This window comes from Neocloeon triangulifer, unplaced genomic scaffold (assembly GCF_031216515.1).
Source record: "Neocloeon triangulifer isolate White Clay Creek 2 clone unplaced genomic scaffold, ASM3121651v1 ptg000012l, whole genome shotgun sequence".
Classification (NCBI taxonomy): Eukaryota; Metazoa; Arthropoda; class Insecta; order Ephemeroptera; family Baetidae; genus Neocloeon; species Neocloeon triangulifer.
In genome coordinates this window covers 7,465,970-7,487,184 of record NW_026775554.1, presented here as the reverse complement: position 1 = coordinate 7,487,184, position 21,215 = coordinate 7,465,970, and the positions used below count along the sequence as shown (strand labels likewise).

At 35.7% G+C, this 21,215-nt stretch overlaps 2 protein-coding genes across 4 annotated transcripts in view; both read left to right on the top strand.

Moving 5' to 3' along the window:
- The first annotated feature begins 265 nt into the window (after positions 1–265).
- Positions 266–10,578, top strand: LOC132197917 (uncharacterized). 2 transcript variants are annotated; one of them, XM_059621528.1, is made up of 42 exons: positions 266–379; positions 513–623; positions 943–1,119; positions 1,393–1,652; positions 1,713–1,861; positions 1,916–1,986; positions 2,050–2,367; positions 2,421–2,525; positions 2,592–2,729; positions 2,794–2,931; positions 2,986–3,129; positions 3,187–3,339; positions 3,405–3,548; positions 3,609–3,764; positions 3,819–3,974; positions 4,037–4,192; positions 4,242–4,394; positions 4,450–4,587; positions 4,666–4,821; positions 4,874–5,029; positions 5,085–5,234; positions 5,289–5,447; positions 5,509–5,667; positions 5,723–5,881; positions 5,937–6,092; positions 6,155–6,310; positions 6,369–6,530; positions 6,582–6,725; positions 6,910–7,068; positions 7,126–7,262; positions 7,319–7,495; positions 7,704–7,832; positions 7,889–8,029; positions 8,106–8,230; positions 8,292–8,427; positions 8,780–8,881; positions 8,941–9,073; positions 9,130–9,341; positions 9,676–9,792; positions 9,854–9,999; positions 10,050–10,185; positions 10,233–10,578. In XM_059621528.1, exons 1-42 carry the CDS (start codon positions 325–327, stop codon positions 10,305–10,307), a joined length of 6,204 nt encoding a protein of 2,067 aa, XP_059477511.1. In that variant the 5' UTR covers positions 266–324; the 3' UTR covers positions 10,308–10,578. The 2 variants fall into 2 exon arrangements, with proteins under 2 accessions (XP_059477511.1, XP_059477510.1); XM_059621527.1 differs by having other exon boundaries at positions 3,405–3,557.
- Positions 10,579–15,309: 4,731 nt separating this feature from the next.
- The window catches only part of LOC132197749 (DE-cadherin), a 48,056-nt gene continuing 42,150 nt past the window's right edge, over positions 15,310–21,215 (top strand). For both annotated transcript variants that reach the window (XM_059621271.1, XM_059621269.1), the window contains exon 1: positions 15,310–15,527. In XM_059621271.1, coding sequence (XP_059477254.1) covers positions 15,464–15,527 — 64 coding nt within the window. In that variant the 5' untranslated portion in view covers positions 15,310–15,463. The remainder of the gene's footprint in view (positions 15,528–21,215) is intronic.

The following is a 21,215-nucleotide window of genomic DNA, read 5'->3' as shown; positions in this document are numbered from 1 at the left end:
GAAACCAGTAAAACTTCAAAAAATTACACAACCTGTATTATTATGATCTGTATGCCACAGGATCAAGTAATTTTAATTTCTAAAAGTACAGTAATTTCTTTAATAAAAAAAACCAATGATTTTCAAAAAGCAGAAATTAAATAGGATAAGTAGTTTCGGTTATTTTGTGGTTTACGGATAAAAAAGCGCCAAGCTTGCCAGTGATAAGCTATCAGTAGTAATGAAATCTACATTTCCTTGTTCAATTTTAGTTAATTTTCCGTAGTGTTCACGACGCGATAATTGCAAGTTAGGAGACTCTGTAGTGAAGCGTGGAATCAAGCTATGGATTGGAAGAAATCAATTTTTATACTACTGTATTTACCAGCAATTATACAAGGTTCGCTTCAATTTTTATTTTATTTTTTTAAATTTTCTCTCCATTACTTTTATTTCATAATTTTAAGTGTCTAAACTTTTTTCGATTTTTTTTTTTTTTACATTTTTTGCAATGTAAGGACTTTTATTTCTAGGCGTGGTTCACTTTATCAAAAATGATATTATGAATAAAAATGGAATTTGTTATACCGACTCAGAGTACAACAATGGACCCACAATGGTGTTTCTACGTAATGTAAAAAAAGGTAATTTACCACGATTCATTTAACAAATCACATAAGTGTATTATTTTATATAATTCAATCAAATCTCTAAATGTAAAAAAAAAAAAATATAATATGGGGCTCTGAAATTCTTTTATTATTTATTAATATTTATATAAAATAGTTCTTTTTATCAATATAAAATAAATGTAAATTTTTTTTTTGAATAAAGTGAATAAACTACAGGAACTCGCCCTGTCCGTGTGAAAAATTAAGACATTTCGTTAAAGCTAATATTATGTTGTTTGATCTCATTCTATTTCTGAATAATTTTTCCTGCTCGGCCATTTTCCCAAATAAGGCTGCCCAAAACCAACCGACGAGACATTCATTGCTAATGGGTTGATAAATGATTGCAACTTGGTGAGCGCCAATGGTTGCGGAAATTGGACAACATATCATTTTGAGCTAAAAACCAATTTGGTTGATGGAGACTGGTTTGACGAATTTGAGCCCGTGCTTGACCATCGTTGGAACTGTAAGTTAAAGTACATATGACACCAAGAAAATTTTCAAGTCAAGCAGTTCTATAATAAATATGCAAAAAACGACCATTTTTTTAAATTATAGCTTTTTTGATCAAAACTCACATCTTTCAAAACATAAAACAAAGGCTTGATAATATGAATTAAAATTTTTCCAAAAAATATTAGATTTATGGTTTTTGGCCATTGCATTATTTGAATATCAAAACAGACTTCTATATGAAACTTATTGAAATCACGTGCTGCTAATTTATTTTAAAAACTAGCGTTCAAAGAAATTGTTACCTGTGGGGGTGGCGATTTCACAAATTGGACCAGAATGAGGACTAATAAAAGCCAAGGAAGGTTTCATTACTCAGTTTTGACCTATCAAAGTGCTTATATATCACTGTCAAAACATGAAAACCTGAAAATTCAACCTGGGTTTCAAATTGTCCTGGATGGATGGGGAAATCATCACATGTCTTGCATTCGCTACTGTACAAATTTATTGAACAGTAAAACTTGCACTATACTTGCGGAAAAGGTTAGTGTGCCATAATGATGAAGCGGACAGTTAACACGCAATAACATTTTTTAAACGCAGGTAAATGAAAATATATTCAACGGAGGTAACGCTTGGGCTACTGTTACGGTTGAATATGAAATGGACCCGCTCAAGTCACCGACAACTTTAAAAAAACTTTCTGTCTCAGTGATGAACAAAAACTGGAAGCTTGAATGTTCTGGGAATAAGTAAGCAATTGGAATTATAGAGTTCAAAGTGGTACATATTAAAAAATCATTTAGCTCACATGAAATATTCAATTTTGTTGCCTTCAAGACACATGAAGATGTGGGATACTTCAGGATTCATAAGTGTGAGTTTAATTCACAAGTTTTTTTTTATTTTCAAAAAATTACGCCTTATTTAATTTTTTAAGATAATTACATTGAAAAAGGACAAAATCAAACCACGTTCACTTCAGAAATCAAACAAGAACAGACCGCAGCCGCAATAAGTTTGACTTATTATGTAAAAAACAAAACAAGTGACACTATTTATGTGCACACTTCATCTGATCGAAATCCATGGCAACCAACAAAGCTTCCAACTAACGCAGAAGGAAAGTGGCAAACGGCAACAATTTTGCTCGTGAATCTGACAATTAAAAAAGCGAGTCTCTTTTTTCAACTCCGCGAGTTTGAAAAAATTTGCATAGGTCACATATCTTTGCTAAGCAGCGAAACTTTTGGGCATGGTAATCAATATAAAAGACGTTTTTTCTTTTAACTTAAAAACATTTTATTTCAGGCTTCATGATATCTTCACGAGAAAAAAATTTGCTTTCCTGTTCGAATCTAGATCAAATTAACACAATATTAACAAACAAAACATCGGAAAAAATTGAAAAACTTGGTGAGTTCTGCTTTTTATGTTTCTTTATTTTTTTTTTCATTAAAAAGTAAATAATTTAATTCTCAGTCTTGAAGTCTGGAAAAGATAGAGAAACTATTTGCCAAAAGTTGGGAAGTGATAATTGCAGCAACATCGAGGCGTGCGACACAACTGGCTGCTTCTGCATTTCTGGATTCAAAAGACAAAACAGAAAATGCATTGAAAGTAATGAATGGTTTTTATTTAATTTTTATTTTTTGTAAAATGAAACAAACAAAAAATACGAAAGAATGCAGAGACAAAGAGTATGGACCAAACTGCGACCTCCTATCTGAAGTAAATTGCCCTGGAGACCATTTAAATGTGCACACGGGAAAGTGTGGTTTGTGTGAACTGCACGGTTTTCAGCCACCAGATTGTGCAAAACGTTTGACTAATGACTTCATTTATATAATGAAATAAATATTATTGACGCTCTCAGCCTGCCGGGATCGCTCCTATGGCCCAGACTGCGCCTTTCAACTACCTCAAAATAGAAGTTGCAATGGAGATTATAATAAAACAACTGGCGTGTGCTTATCTGGATGCGAATTCAGTGGCCAACAGCCCCCTTATTGTGATCGAGGTCTTCAATTAGCAAAGGCATAAATAATTTATTGATTGCTATCAATTTTCTATTTAGATTGCGATGATGGAAAATTTGGTGCAAATTGCACCCAAGACCAGCCATTTGGTAAATGCAAGGGTAGTGGATCTTATGGAAATTACAATAAGGGTAATGGTAATTGCATAGATGGCTGTGCTCGAGCATTTCAACCCCCACAGTGCTCAAAAGGTTTAGTATTTTGATCGTTAAATGTAGCTTGAGAAATTTAGAGGTTTCTTTTTTTTGAATAATAGAATGTGATGACGGAGCTTTTGGAATCAATTGTGAAGAAAGATGTCAAAAAGGTTGCTCAGGCCCTGGCGATTACGGTGAATACAATAAAACTACAGGGCAGTGCTTGAAAGGCTGCAAATTTATTGGAAAACAGCCACCTTTATGTAATTCAGGTAGAAATCTGTATCCTCTGGCATTTAGAATTTAGATTTAAATATCATTAGATTGCTATGACGGAAAATTTGGGAAAAATTGCAAGCAAGAACAGCCAAGTGGTAAATGCAGGGGCGATGGTTATTTCGGAAGTTACAACAAGTTGAATGGAAATTGCATAGACGGATGCTCAAAAGCAGGATTAAAACCTCCACAGTGCATAGACGGTGGATATTTTTGAGTAGTTTTGAACATTTCTAAATTTGAAGCGCTTTCTTTAGAATGTGAATATGGAGATTTTGGATCCAATTGTGAAGAAAAGCGCTTAAAATATTCATGCTCAGGCTCCGGTGAATACGGAGAATACAACAAATCTACTGGGCAATGCTTGAACGGCTGCAAACAGAATGGCAAACGACCACCAAATTGCAATACATGTAAAAAAATTGCCTTCTTTATTCTTTCGATTAAAATATTTTAAAACTCTAAAAATTTTCAGCCTGTACTAATGGAACATTTGGACCAAACTGCAGCAAACAGCTTAAATCAGGCAAATGCTCGGGTCAAGGAAAATATGGCGATTATGACAGCGCCACAGGCAACTGCAAGTGGGATTGTGCAAGAGTAGGCTTTGAATTCCCTTCATGCGAGCATGGTTTGTTTCTACAAAGAACAACGATTTCTTTACCTTTTATATTTTATAGAATGCAGAAACGGAAAATACGGACAAAATTGCAAGATTCAACTGAAACAAAATGTTTGCGCAGGCCAAGACCCTTATGGTGATTACTCAAAATCTAATGGTGACTGCAAGAGTTGCAAATTCAAGGGCAAAAAACCTTCAAAATGTGAACATGGTCCGATTAATTTGTTAGCTTATTGGACACATTTTGAAACTTTTATTCTTCTTAGACTGTGACGAGGGATATTTTGGTGAGGACTGCAAACAAAAGCAAAGTGAAAAATGCTCAGGCAACTACCATCGCGATACAGGAAATTGCAAAAAAAGCTGCGCTAAATCCGGACTCAAATTTCCAGAGTGTGAAAAACGTAATATTACTTTATTTGATAATTAATTTTATTCAATTCACATTTTTTTTTTTAATTTGACGTTTATATCCTACCTAGCTTGTGACCAAGGGAGGTATGGATTAAATTGTTCTGGGGTTATGAAAACTGGTAAATGTGCTGGTCCGATGCCATATGGTGCTTATAATAAGGAAACGGGCAATTGCACTCAAGGCTGCGCTAAACCTGGCTTTTATCCACCTGCTTGTGTTTCTCGTGAGTCAAAATTTTGATACGACAAATTAAATTCATATTTTTATAACTATAGATTGCATAAATGGATCTTTTGGATTAAACTGCAGCAAAAAATTGGGAGAGAGAAAATGCGTTGGTAATTTTAAATTTGGAAACTACAATCCTTATACGGGTGTATGCAATGGGGATTGTTTGTATCATGGAGTTGAGCACCCTGAATGTGAGAAAGGTTTGTATTAACAAGCCCAGAATCTAAAGATAATAACTATTAAAAAAATTATCAGACTGTCAAAATGGATCTTATGGAAAACACTGTTTATCTAAACTCTCACCTAATTCATGTGCAGAACAGAGCGTAGGAAATTATGATAAGAAAACTGGTGATTGCAAAAAATGCGCTCAATTAGGATATAAATTGCCAAAATGCACTGACCGTAAATCAATAAAATGTAATATTTTAAGGCTGGTAGAAAGCAATAATATTTTAGCATGCGAGGAAGGAAAATTTGGACAAGATTGCCAGAGAACTTTAACCAAATTAAATAAATGCTCTGGTGGCGGAAATTATGGAAATTACAGTCGTGACTCAGGGAATTGTTCAGTTTCTTGTAAGGATCCAGGGTTCGAATTTCCATGGTGTGAAAAAGGTTATTTATTAAAATGTTATTTTTAAATTTAAAATACTAAGTGTTTTTTTTATGCATCAAGAATGTGAAAATGGAACTTATGGGCATCACTGCAACAAAACTTTAAGCAAGGTCAAAAAATGCTCCGGTCATGGAAAATTTGGAAATTACATTCGTGAATCGGGGAACTGCAAAATTTCCTGCAATGAGCCCGGTTTTGAATTTCCTTGGTGTGAAAAAGGTAATTATATTAAATTTTGAAAAAAAAAAAATATAATAAATTTTTGCTTATCAAGAATGTGAAGAGGGTAAATTTGGACAGGATTGTAGACAAAATTTAACCAAATTGAAAAAATGCTCTGGTGCTGGTAATTTCGGAAATTACAGCCGCGATTCTGGCAATTGTAATTTCTCCTGCGCAGAACCAGGATTCCAATATCCATGGTGTGAAAACGGTAATTTTAAGCAAAAATTTGATATTCAAAAATGTCATTGTTAGTGAATTTTAAGAATGTGAAGAAGGAACATTTGGACAACATTGCCAACAAAAATTAAAAGAAGGTAAATGCTCAGGCGATGGAAATTTCGGAAACTACAGTCGTGACTCAGGGAATTGTTCAGTTTCCTGCCAAGAGCCAGGGCTTGAATTTCCTTGGTGTGAAAAAGGTATAGAATTAAAAATGTCAATTTTTCTAGTAAATTCGTTTTTCGTTTTAATGAAAATTAAGAATGTGATGGAGGAAAGTTTGGGAACCACTGCGAGGAGCAACTAAATGAAAAGAAGTGCTCAGGTGGTGGAAAATATGGTAATTACTCAAAGGTAAATGGACAATGCAGGGAAACGTGCGAAAAGCCGGGATTGCAGTTTCCAGACTGTGAGGAAGGTAAGAAAATCACATTTTGGATAATTATTGAGAAACCTTAATAATTGCTATGAAAAAGAATGCCGAGATGGAAAAATTGGCATTAACTGTAATGAGGAGCCAGGTGAGGTCCAAGGACGTTGTTCTGGGGAAGGTGAATTCGGAGGATATGAAAAAGCAACCGGTTACTGCAAACAGGGCTGCAGGTTTATTGGAATGCAACCACCAATGTGCACCTCTGGTTTGTATTCTAATTTGGCATTGACGAGATGGATTTAATTAATAATTATAGAGTGCAAGAAAGGGCAATACGGGTTGAACTGCAAAGAAAAATTGGACCCGTCGAATTGCAAGGATGAACTTTATAATGTAACAAACGCGCATTGCTTAAAGGGGTGCGCACGCGAGGGACTAATTGTTCCAAATTGTCAGGAAGGTTTCTGAAATATTTGTACTTAATTATTATTTAATTGCTCCTTGTCAGATTCAATTAATATGAACTAAATCAACAAAGTTGACAAAATTGCTATACAGATTGATCCTGAACAATTTTTTGCTGCATTTAAATTACAGAAAATGTTTAATTAAATGAAATATTTGAACAATGATATTATTTTCAGGAGCAATTGAAGAAAATAATGGAATTATTTATTATTTTTTAATTGGAATATTAGTCATCGTAATTTTGTTCTTGATTATCGTGTTGCGTAAGAAATTCCTCCTCTATAAACTTTTATCAAGAAACCTTGAGTCTGAACCTGAATATGCAATTCCACTTGGTAAGAGTTTCAAAATCATAATAAGAAGGTGCTGAAGTTGATATTGTCTATATTTAGAAGTGATGGTTAAATCTAAAATAACCATGAATGAGCAGACATCACTTAAAAATTTTGGGAACACAGTCACAATTGAAGAATATGCAGATTATTTTGCTACCGAATTACAATCTGAAAATTTGTGCGAGCAATTCCGCGTAAGAAATATTTTATTTTAACGTTCTGTTGAATACAGCCCAATAAAATCTTTTAGGCCTCTCCAAGAGGTCAAATTATGCCTATAAATATTGGTTCGTCTGAAGAAAACAAAAAGAAGAACAGGGATGGCGTGATCCCAGCATACGACGAGACGCGAGTTTGTCTTCAAACTAAAATCATTGAAGGAAAAAAAACCGCAAAGAATGGATACATCAATGCAAATCACGTCAGGGTAATATTTAGTTTCTTTTCCATAGTTTTGAACAAAAATACATTAAGGCTTAACAAAAAAAAACAGCTTTTTCATTATTACTTTTGAGGATTTTGAGGAATATTATTTTGAATTTCGGGCGGTTGGGGTGGATTTTTTTTTTTTAAATTAAATTTCTTTTAGAATACAAAAATAAAAACAGATTTTTTATTTGCGAATTGCTATCTAGGTACTGGGAAATAAATATGTGGCTACTCAAGGGCCCCTAGAGCAAACAGTTAAAGATTTCTGGAGAATGGTGTGGCAAGAAAAAGCCACCATGATTGTCATGTTAGCTAATTTGACGGAGAACGGGGAGGTGAGATATTTGAATTATTAAAAAAAAAAATTGTAAATAAAACCATTTCATTTAAGGTGAAATGTGCTAAATACTGGCCAGAAATATTTGAAGTGGTTACGATTGGTAGTTTGGAAATCCGAAACATCGACGAAATCGTTTCTCTCGACTTTTTTAAACGAACACTGAGCGTGACAAATGGGTCAATCAATCGCAAGGTAAAATGATTAGTACTAATTATCTTTTATAGCTAGTATAAGGCGTCTTGTTCATATATAACCAACCTTTTTGCAGATTACGCAAATGCATTACACGGTATGGCCGGATCACGGGATTCCATTTAACGCACAGTCAACAGCTATTTTTGTTGAAAATGTTTTAAAAATCTCAATGGACGTACCCATGATTGTTCACTGCAGGTTATAAAATCAATCACATATTCATTGTTTTATTGAAAAATAAAATAAATATTGGATGTAGCTCTGGTGAGGGTCGAACAGGCGCATACATTATGATCGACGCATGCTTGCGAATGGCGAAAAGCCAGGGTCACTTGAACCCTTGTGGCGCATTCAAGGAGATGAGACGACAAAGAGCTAATTTGGTAGAAACTGAGGTAATAAAAATTCGATGTACTTTAATATATTCCAAAAAAGTGGTTAGTTTGCAAAAAGCTCCAACAATTAAGAGAGTTCTTTAATATTTTTGACATTGCATCGCATTCTTTATAATGAAATAATAAATAATTTATAAAACTAAATCAAAATAATTATTATTTTAAGAAGAGATGCGAAAAACCGGCAAAAAATATAACAGTTATGCTTTCAAATTATCAAAAGACATAAATTTTTTAATGCTCGCCAGAAAAAAATATTAAAATACAAATTTATTTAACAAGGACTCTCTCAATTTGATAATCTCTTTGCTATGTTGAGAACTACGTAAATTGTTATCCATATAATTTTCAGCCACAGTACATTTTTGCCCACTTTGTTCTCTATGAAGCTCTGTGCATTCCAAAACTTGCAATTCCATGCAAAAAGTTCAAAGTTGAATTAGGCAAATTACTGGTAACTTTGCCAATATTACTGATTGAAATAAGAATATTATTGCATAAACATTATTTAAGCAAAACGGACATAAATTATTGAAAACTCAACTGCATCAATTGAATGAAATCTGTGCCAAAGATTGGAGTAGAATGGAAATTAGGGATAGTGACCGCATCCCAGAAAAATGCAGGAAGCCGGAGCTTCAAGCATGTATGGATTGTATATTGATAAAATTTCATAACAAATAATTTTACGGATATATCCAGTACCCCTGCGATATGTACGGTTGGTGCCTGAGGACGTTTTTTGTTGCCAGAATACTTTCATAAATGCTGTTTACGTGGACGGATACAAGCGAAAAAACGCATTCATAGCCACACAAGTCCCATTGAGTGACACAGTCAGCGACTTCTGGCTCATGGTTTACCAGCAAAGAGTCAAAAGCGTTATAGTTCTTAATGAAGCAGAGCCAAACGAGGTATATTCTTCCAATACAACGTTTTTCTCGCACTACAAATTATTTAAATTAATTAATTTCTGCAATTTTTGTTTATTTAAATTAAATTCTCCCTATTTTATTTTTAATTTTTCAAAATTCCTCCCACTTAGTTTTAATTGGACACAAGAAACCCTAGGTTTTAAAGTACCAGCAGACCGCAGGTCGCCTTTGGGGTCAGTTGTCCTGTATTTTTTCATTTTTTCTTTGCAACGAGGTTCGCCCGGTTTCAATTTTTCAAAATAATTATTGTTTGACTTTAATTTCATATTATATATTTTAATAATATTTTTCCCGCTACAAAAACTTGTTGTAGCCGATATTTCTTCCGTGCAATGTAAGCAGTCCCCTGACAGGCGTGGGGTTTTCAGTTGGTCTCCAGAGTAAAGCAGTGAAAAATAATTACCAAACTCTCACGGTTGACATAAAAAAGGTATATCTCGTATTTATGGAAACTTAATTGTTCATTTTGATTTTTCTGCAATAATATAAAGGGCTACGACAACTGGGTAGTTGAAGTTGTTTGCTTTGTTGGGTGGCCAGCCGAATTCTTGACGGTTCCAAAGCTAGGCAAACTCGTAAAACTGTGCGAAGATGAAGAATTCAACCTCCACGATGCGCCTACTGTTTTGATCTGCCAGTATGAAAAATATTTTTATACAAATTAAGGTTAATTATTATTGATACTAGCGATGGAGTTATGGCTTGCGGCGCTATAGTAGCGCTCAGTATTATTCTAGAAAAAATAAAAATGGAACATGACGTAGACGTGGCCTCGGCAGTGCGAGCAGTGAGGAGTGTCAGGCCTGACTTTGTGTCAAAACTAGTAACTAAATTAATTTCAAATGCAATTATAAAAGCCCTTTATTTTAGGAGCAATTCGAGATGCTGTATAGATGCGCCTTGGAATACATACTGTCGTTTGCGACTTACAGAAATTTGGATTGATACGTCGCCTGAGAAAAACAATTTTATTTATATTATTATTTTTTTTTATTTAAGAACAATTTTATTTTACTTTACGTTTGATGAATTGAAACGCTGGGTTGACAGGTTTCAATTCAAAACCTTAATTCTCAATAATGATCGTTCTCAATCAAAGTTTTATCAATTTCATGATTAGAGTTTATTATATTTTTTCTATTATTTTTAAGAATTGTTTCATTAATCATGATAATATTATAGTATTATGAAAATAAATATTATCGTTTTTATCAGTTTTTATGTTCGCTTAATTGATTTTCAGTATTATGGGCATTTTAAGCTGTTTCACATCAATATCACGCACGCTTTACTGCAGTTTGCAGTTTGCTTAAAAAATTTATGCTGCTAATTTATGATAATTAAATAATATGTATGAGCACCTGTAAAAGAATGTAAAATTGAAATGAGAAAATACATGTGAAAATTTTAATTCTTGAACCAGGATTAGAAATAAACATTATAATACACACTATTAGCTTTTTATTTTGACGAAAAAAAAGGAAAATTGATTATAGATATGCCATTTTACATTAAATTTGTTCTGAAAAGATTTTTCTGATCCACAAATAAACTCACAGGAGCTCAAATGCTCAAATTTAAATATTAAAAAATTCAAAACTTTCACACGCTTTTTTCACAATCGAGCTCCAAAACTTTGTGTGAAGTTTATTATTTTGGGGAGTTTCTACATGTTTATATAAGCAATAAATACATTCCAGTGGCAAAAGGCGCTGCAATTTTGAAGATGTATAAAGCGAATAAATTATCACGGGATGTGTCAAAGGGATTCTCTTGCGCGCCAGGCTTATTACTCGCTCTCTCTCACACATATGTATGAATTTTCGAGTCGGAGAAAGCTAAGTGCGCCTGTGTTTCTGTTTTTCTCTTTCCGGCTGTGAAGTTGCAGACTTTGTTGGCACAAAGCGCGTGGTTAAATTCCGCGCACACAGCAGCCGAATTTTCTGGTCCGCTTTTTCATATTTAATGCATTAAAAATTGAATTGTCCTCTCTCGGCAGACACATGCGCGCCGCAGAGAGAAAGAGGAGGGCTGCTGGCGCGTGCCGTGAAATATTTATTACTTCGGGTGAAACAGAAATCACGAATACAATTACACACGTGAAAATAAAGGCGTCCGATGGAAATTTTCCGCGGCCACTGCTCTGGAAAATAATAAATGCCGAGGACGAGTTGCGAGCGTTAAGTGCATTAGACCCATAGGCGGAGAGGCGTATAATCTAATCATTAAAATCCAGACCAGTTTAGCTTCTCAAAAGTTTGAAGAGGCACTGATGCTAATTATAGATGATGTGGGAAAACGTTATGAGAAAAGTTTGTGTTTAAAAATATCTGCAATAACGAAATAACTCATAAAATAAAACTGAAGTTGTTTTATGTGTTTCTTATTCCTGTACTTAATTTAAATTTACTTTGTTAAAATTTCTCAAATTATTCTCATTTTACACAAAAATTTTTTTATTTAATGTAATTTATATTATAAAATAAAATTATAAGTTTAAAAAATATACAAATTGGTGAAAAAAGTTTAAAATTTATTGTGATATTTGTTTTGAATTAATGATTTCTATACCAAAAGGTAATTTCCAGGTAATTAAACTCCAACTTAATGAAGATAATAAATTATTTTGTAGATATAATTGCTTACATTATTTAATGTGAGATCATTAAATGAAACTTGTTTAGTGCTGCAGTAAAATAAAATTCCTTAGTAAACCAAAAAGAAATCTTTATCATTTGGAAACTGTAAACCAATTAATGCACCCTGTTCTTTTAATGCGTCTCTAGTTGCCAGTTCTCACCCCTCTGAGGGCGTTGAGAGGCGAACAGAGGGATATTTTAAATGCTAGGTTTGAGGCGTTGAAAAAATAAACGCGTGCGCCCATTAAAATAACAAATGCAGCGCCGGTAATTGACTGGCTGTTTGTCGTAAAATAAATGAGCGTGCAGCGAGAGACAGCATGGCGTGACTAACTTGTGATATTTTTTGTTCGACGGAAGTGAGTACCCGAGTTCTCACACATTGCTGCGCGGACGAAATTAAAAAAATTTGAAAACAATGCCCGCACGCACACTTACCTGCGCGTAAATGACAGATTTTCACGTGATATAAAATAAAGCGACGGATTTCTTTGATAATATACAGTACAACGCTCTAATTGTCAGAGGCCCATTTTCCACTTGGACGATTTCTCTACACAACAAATCCATTTCAACTGCGGCAATGTTCTGCCACAATGGACTGCATTAAAAATTTTGACATTTTTAACATTTTGAAAAGACCTGTTATAAGAAATGTTCTAGTTTATTTTTATTATTGTTAGATTTTTTTTATTTCTTAAAAATTATTTAATATTATAATAATCTGTATTTTTCTTTCTTCTCTTAATGAGATTAAATATATTGTATTCACTTTGACATTCTGATCAAAATGTATCTTGTAACGTGCAGTGATTTCCTCTGTGATATTAATTATGTCAATAAATTATAAATTTCAGCTAAAATATTTACTATTTTTTTTTTTTTTTTTTTTTTTATTAGGGTCAGGCCAAGACAAAGTCTTGTCGGCCTGTGCCCTTTATTGGTGGTACAGAAGGCACCACCCAATTAATTTTGTTTTTTTTTGTTTTTGGGTTCAACTTTATTTAAACAATCATCATTTTTTGCTGGCATATCCTTAAATTTGGTCCACGCGATGATGATTTCAGTTGGGAATCTAAATATTAAGTATATCAATCTTATTTTAAAAATGGTTAAATTAATTAAAATTTAAATGTCTTTAAAGTTTTAGGTAAATATTGGAGACTGCATTTATTTTGAATTTTAATATTTTCTGCATGTCAGTATTTGTTGAATAAATTTTCTTCACCTTAAGAATTCTCAAGTTTTTGTGTATTTGAATAAATATAATATGCGCTTTTTTCTGCTATTTACGCACTCACTTCTGCTTTTCAGAGGCGGCTCTACTTTCATAGAATTAAAAATTTAAACGACTGAAAGAGCAACTACACAGTGTTTACGAACAAATTGCTACTCTCTTAAATAATCTCGTAGCTGCACTTGCCATAAAGCATCCATAAAATTAAATATTTACAACGTTTTTAGTACCTTCGGACTTAAATCTTATATTTTCAAAACGCTTTTAGCAAAATTCACATTTTGTGGGAAGAGAGCAAAAAGGAAAATAACCATCCCCTTTGTACGTGCTATTATCGTTTCGGCCAATTCCGAGTGGACGCTCGATCAAGCAAGCTCCTTAAGAATAATTGCATCTCGGCGGAACAGCGAAGGAGCAGACGAGAGTGGTATATTGCGGCGGAGATTTGATTTGGTGTCACGTTGGAAGAATCATAGCGAGTCGCCAGCTTTTGCTGATTGGATCTGCGGCACCGTGTTCTAATTCCATTGACAAAAAAAAAATGCTTTTCCTTTTCTGCTTTTTTCAACCCGCACGTATTTTCCAAATGCAAGAGATGCGCAGAATAGATTCGATCTCACTCCAGTCTGCTCTCGAGGGCAAATCCGGGCTAATAGAAATTGCTCGAATATCTTTCGTGCAAAAAAATCCTGTTTTTTGTTCCTGCCTTATATTTCGGAAGAAGAAATTCCAGCCAGGAGGATAAGGGTATATAATAACCTCGGCTTTTTCCACTCAGCTGGGCTCTCGAGCGTGTGGGAAAATTTATTATTGACAACGCGATAAAGAAAAGTTTGCATGTAGTGCGGCAATATAATAGAACGTCTCACTTATTATTTTCCGAGGAACAAGTTTTATTTTGAGGCTGCGCCGCTGCTGCTGCTGCTTTTTATGATGAGAGGCAATAAGAATTGAGCGCAGGATTTATTGAGATAAAAAGTCGCGGCCTTCCTTCTTTTCATGCGCTCAGAACGCAATAACATTAATAAAAGAAAAATATAGAGTGAAATAAAACGAGCGTTTTGTTACGTCGGACCAGATTTCGGGGTGATCTTAAAATTACTGTATTTGGTATACATATTGCGTTTTTATGATTGATGTTTTTCCTTTTTACGACTGAAGCAACGTACCAGAATTCAATGGCAAAAAATATATAATATGCTGTGGTTTTGTTAAGCAAAAACTGTTAATATTTAAGTATACTAAAAGTGAGTAATGGGCACCACTAGATTGCGTTCTAGGCTCTGCGAAAAGTTTGCATAAGAATATAAATTTAAAACTTTCTTGTTTTTACAGGTAAAATTACTTTGTAGCTGGAAAACCTCTATTTTATAGATATCTATAAGAAAATTAAAAGTTTACGAAAACTCTAATAGGTGCAAAACTGCAAAACACAATCTTCTACACCAAAGCATTTTAAAGTTTAAATTGAGAAAAATAGTTTTTTTTTGTAACAAAAAAATAAAACAAATTACAAACTTAAAGAAGTAAATTTAGTGCAATTAATTTTAAATTATTTTAATTATACACAAATTTACATGTCTCCAGTAAAAAGCTTTTAATTTACTATAAATATAAGCCAAGTGCATTAAATTTTTGTATGAACAAGAATCAAGATTAATTAATCTTTTTCAGAGAGGTTTTAAATTTTAAATAATTGTATTATAGTGAGAGTTATTCATTTTTTTCTGGTTTCAAACAATATAATTGCTGATAGTTTTTACTTTTTTCTCTGTTTATTCAAAAAAAATTTTTATCAACTAAATCGTTCACAACTCACAACCATCTTGAAGGTTATGAATAAATTAAAACAATAGTTTAAACTTGGCGATAAATTCAGTTTGATGATTAATGATATTAATGGATAGGATAATTTAATAAAGGAATACAGTGAATGAATACACCAAATTTATTTTTTCTTTTAATAGCGAGCATTAAAGAGTACGCGCGGGGGACCAAGAGGGGCGCTGCGATCGGCGGCGCGAGCAGCGATCGCCGTGTGCTGGCGAGACAGCAGAAACCCGCTCGGTTCGGTTAGTTCGTGTTCAGCCTTGCACAGAGTGGTCCGTGAGAGTGCGAGCGATCGAGAGGACGAAGCCGTGTGAGAGAGTGGCCGGCGAATTCCTCGTACGTTCATCATCAACAAGTGTTCGTCGGCGTTGCAAACGGCAGGTTATGGCACGACGATGAAGGCCGCCTTCGTGTGTTTGGCCGCCCTGCTGGCCGCCGCGCACGCCGTTCCATCCGCAGGTAAGCCACGTTGGATTCCATCTTCTTTTCTTACCTCTCGAGCGCCGCGACCTGAGAGTGACGTCACGCACTCACGATCCCACTTTTCTCTCTGAATCACCATCCGACCAACGGTCGACTCACCTCAAAAATCGGGCCGATTGCGAAAGGAATTAAACAAATTTAAATTCACTGAATTTTTTAGCCTTTTGGTTCCGAATTTTACCTGCACCACCCTTCCCCTACCCTCCATCTTTGCCACCCCCACGTGCACCTGACTCGAACTGCAAGGTGTCAACAATGTTTCTAATTAAACATTTTGTTATTAAAAATTTATCCTGAAATTTCAATTTTTTTTTAGTCGAAAAGATTTAATTAATTTAATTAATCAGTTTATTAAAATTTAATTTCAGAACGTCAATAAACAATATTGATTTAAAAAGTCGAATTTTAAATTATGTGTACAATTTGATTAAAGGTAAATAATGCTGCTGATATTTTTACAATTTATTTCGATTTATTTATTTCACAGTGAAAGTATTGTGTTTATATATTTTGCATTTATTGCCCGTTTCTCCCAAACTTTAGCACCGGCGAATTTTCCTGTTATTATTTTCCAGTGGCCGCAAGCGAGTCGTAAAACTACTTTTACAGCAGCAAGTTGCGCGCGTGACGGAAATTTCTGCCGAACTCTGCCCGTTCGCCGAAGAAAAATCGGAAGGAATTTTTCCCCGAACGAAATAATGAAAATTTATTTTCGGCCACTCGAGCGGTCGTGAATCACTTCTCGGCTCAGTCCCTTCCAGACTAAATTTATTAATAAATTGAATAACTCGAGGGGCAAAGTTCAGCAGACTTGATATGGCCCTTATTCCGTAATTTGGCGCTTAATTGAATTGGTCCATTTGAAAACAAGAAAAATAGTCGGTTGGGCCGGCAGCAGTTGGCACTCGGCAGAGAGATGCTGAGGTGAAGACGCCAGGTGTGCACCAATCGCAGGCGTCGCCGGTCTGACGTCACCTTCCGCGGAGGAGGAGAGGGGCCCCTCCACCGCGACCTGAAACCTCTTTTCCGAGAAACGCGTAAGGAGAAATAGGAGGAAGAAATAATAAAATAAAGAGGTTCGATTGCTCACCGGTGAGCGAGTGAAAAGTCTTCGTCATTTTTGTTTGCTGACACAATCTCAAATGAGACGGCGTGACTGGTTATTTTTCTCAGTTTTCCGTCGTTGCGTCAAAACTGTCATCTCGCGTTTGCTTCTTCTAATCGCCCTCGACTGCCTGCGGTCGCCCGAGAAAAGTTGTTTTTCATCCGAGTGCACCAATCGATTCGTGAACGATGATGATGCTCTAAATATTAAGAAAAGTTATCTTTATAAATAATACGAAGGAATTTGTTAATTGAAAATTACATTTTTTAATCTCATGCGACTTATATTAATTGTTGAAATTAAATCATTCATATTTTTATGTGTCAAAAAATTATGCAAAACTACTTGAATGCATTTAAGATGCCTACATTAATTAATTTTATTCCTGATATAACGGATCTGTCAAGTGAATCAAAAGAAAGTGAAATTGTTAAATTAGAGCAACATGGAATATCTGGATAAATGTGACCATTTTTAAAGGATAAAAAAAGCTTTTGTAAGATAAAATTTAATTCATTCAAAAAATCTTTCATGGAAAAAAGTTTGCCTTGTCTTATCAAACCGGCAGTGGAAATATTTTAAGTTTTTCTCGGAGTTATAACAACTTCGGGCCTGCCTTGTCTCCAACTTTTCTGTTTTTCTCATTTTCTTGTGCTTAATTCGTGACTGAAGCAATTATTCCTTTAATCGACACTCGGCGCCAGGTAAATTATTCACGAGCACACTCGGGCCCGTTGCTTGATGGCGAGGATGGATTCTTCGCGGCGGTCTGCTGGCCAGCACGCAGGTCGATACTCACACACATCATTATTACCTGCGGGATGCAAAATTAATATACAGCGGCCCGCCCAGATCAAAGGAATGCGCGCAGATAATGAGAGCGGCCGGTCCTGTCGCGCAAAAGGACCTTTTCCTCTGCACGCTCAAACACTCTATAAATTATATAATGCGCGACCATAAAGTTTTCATTAATTCACGTCCGACAAAAGAGGGCCCTTGTTTTTTCTCCGAGTTTGGCGAACTCTCAAATTGGGGCTCCTAACTGTGTGGTGACGCGCCCCACAGAGGAGCTTTTCGCTTATCAGCAACACCGCCGGCACCGGTGTGTTTGATTTAGACCTCACCTCTATTGCTGATAAAATAAAAAGCCCGGCTCAGAGTCGCCTGCTGATAAACATCCAAACCTCTGCTCCGCGTCCCTCACACGCAGCAACATAGAAAATAGGAGGAAAGTTCAAATAAAAATTTAGTTCGAGGCAAAGAAAATGTCAAACGTTGAATGAAACAAGAGCGATTCGGGTCAAAAAAAATTGTATACAGGAAATTTTTTGAATTATAAAAAAAATCACTTTTTTATTGAGAAACAAAACTTAATTTGCAGTAATTTTTCTTTTTGTCTAAAGGGTTGCCAAAAAAGAAACTTTAATTTTGAGGCAAACTTTGCCCATCTCTTGTTACTGGAGCTGCGGGGCGCAATTATGCTCTAATTGCCGGGGGTGTTGCGACGAGGGGTGTGTTTTCTTAATCTCTGGTAATGGGGGTTGCAGCTGTTTGCTTAAAAGTGGCAAAGTGACAAATGTCGCGGGGCAGGAAATCGCGGCCGAAATTTTCATCCCGGCGAGGAAAAAAATGCAGCAAGGTGGTTTGGCGTGCTGAGAAAACTCTGATGCTGCTGCTGGGGGTGGGTTGGTGAAAGAGGAAACCCGATAGCGTGGCAATGCGGGCGACACGGCACACAGAGTAAAGGAGCAGGGTGCTTTTCGCCTCCCAACTGATGCCCAAGATTCCGGTTACATTTGAGAGTGGAGAGGCCGTTTAAAACCGACGCAAATCAGCCCTCTCCTCTAAATTAACAGGCATGTCGCTAATGAGACTGGAGAGGGTTTGAAAAATCTACAGACTGCGTGAAAAGTCACGGCTGCTGTAATAAATTTTAATTCATAACATAATAATTTTTAGCCGAACAATTTTTAAATTGAAGAATGAATTTATTCATTTGTTTAAAGAAAACCAAAAAGGTGGAGATTTTCACTATAAACATGATTGGCAAGTTATAAAAAACAGCTTAAATTTACTTGGATTTAAACATTTTTCCAAAAATTTAATAATAGTAAAAAATTTGATGAAATTAAAAATATGCATGAGGAGAATTCCTTAATTTTAATTTTGTCTGAAATTTTCATCAACTGTAAATTATCCATTTTATGCGGATTCCCAGACTTATTTTTAGCCAGAAATGGAGCTCTTCATTCACATGCAGCTTTCAGGCATTTTCATACTCATTTCACAGCAATTCCTGACGCCGGCAATATAGGAAGGAAGTGGGCACGATTTCCAAAATTTCGGCGGGCGCCATCCAAACGGGTCTGCTGGCCAAATTGCAGAAGGCGGGCGGGTGTGGTACCTGCGGCTGACGCGGGGGCTGTTCATTTTTTTCAAAGGCTTCCCCGCTGTTATTCGACTTTAGATGGTTTCCGCGCTCAAAAACTGGCGGCTCCGAGTAAGCAGCTGAACTCGGCCATATTCAAATAATCCCGCAGCGGCCGGAAAGAAATTTGTGCAGAGTGACTTTTCTCGTCCTGCGTGCGGATTTTTGCCTTGCTTTTATTGCAACGAGGGCAGTTAAAGTTGAGTGCGTCGCTCTCCCGTTGCTTTTTACACGCGGAGACGCATAATTAAGATGGAGCAGACTTGTTGTGTGTGCTAGACTGACTAAACAGGCCGATTGCTCAATCCCCTTAATGACCCTAGCGAGAGGTCACCCGCCCACCGTTTGTCCACACCCAGAGGTCTGCTCAATAATAAAGCCGACGCTGGTGCGTTGACAACCGTCGTTAAACACTTGTTTTTTGCAGCGTTTGCCTTTCTTTCTGACGTACGAACACGGTCCTTTTCGGCCAACGTGGACTTTTTGTAGCGTTGGCCACACTTGGAGGTACAGATATGTGTCCAAAAATGCTGAGCGCTAAAATCGCCAGAGGTCATTTGCTTTAATATATTATGTTCAGGTTGAAAAATTTTTCATATGTCTTTTTACACGGTTTAATAAAAAATTGTAATGAAATTCTCAGAAGGGGAATAATTAATTTTTATATTTTGCTAAAAAAGTTAAAATTGATTATCAAAATTGATAGATTTGCTTTTATTGAAGATTTTTCAGGATTCGAAAGGAATTAAAAATTTATAAAACATAAATATCATGATTATAAAAGTTATAATTATTATGATAGTACAAGTGAAATCTTAATTTTTATTGACCAAATTGTTCTCATTGCAACTGCACACTAACTGCAAATACGCCTCTTGCGAAGAACGGCATTAAATCTTTGATTTATTCCACACGTTGGATCGAGGCTATTTGAAAGTAAGCAAAAGCTGATTCAACTCGTATAAGATGTGTTTTTCCATTCCTGGCTGAGTCAGTCATAATTAATATGCACTCGTGTCGTCACCACGGTTGGCATGAATTCGCCCGCGTTTCCATCGGCGCGTGTGTTTCGATCCGACCAACAAGATTAATCTGCGCTCGGATGATAACTCTGAGAGAGTCAAACGGCTCCTCGCACAGTATATAACTACTCGGGCACATACACACACATTATTCACGTCGCGCATAGAGAACCAAGTCAGCTGGCTAAAGCAAAGCAGCGTCTCGGAGCGTGGGCGTGATTTAATCAAATAACAACGCTGCCCGAAATGAGCAAAGGACCGCCAGTTTATCCAGAGAGCAAAGTTAATTTCCGTCCTTTGATGCTGTGTTCTAATAAACACTCCCCGACTTGTCGCACGATGAAAAATTACCCCAACCCTTGCCCAGATACGGCGCCTTATTCAAGTTTTCACACACTTTTATAACACCTATAAAAGTATGAAGGATAGATTTTGATATATAAATAATATATAAAAATAAATGCATAATTTGACGATAAAACTATTGATAAGTAGAATTTATACATTGCAAGTCAATTTAAAACTACAGGAAAGGTATCAATTTTTTAAATTTTGCAGGCAAAAAAATCAAGAAATTGAGGTTTTTAGCTTTAGAAGCCTCAAGTTTATCCATCCATCTCCCTATTCCTTTTTGAAGTTTTTTAAAAGAGGGTGGGCCGAAGAAGATTTTTAAGCAATCTGTCAAGAGAAAAGTGCTGCTAGATTTTGAGACAGGAGAGCAGCAGCTCTCGAGGCCGGAAAAGGGCTCTTGGGGGTTTTTATATCTGGATCCTGAAAAGTGTCCGTAGGCAGAGCCGGGTTTGATTTGCTGGAAATAACGCGTGGACAGGCAGGCGCAAACCGAAACGGCCTGACAAGCGGAGCAACAATTTTACAGAATTATTATTCGAGTTTGTATGTTTTTGGAGACAAACACAACAGTGGGCAAAGCAATCAACAAAATGTTTCACGAATAATTGAAAGTAGCAACGCGCTTGCCCAAAATGTAATTACGCTCTCCAGTGGAAAAACAGCAGCGCCGACAAACGATAATGACAATGCAGTGCAATCCGGCTAATGATTTTCATTTTAATGGCAATAATAACGATGATGACAACACAATAATTGAG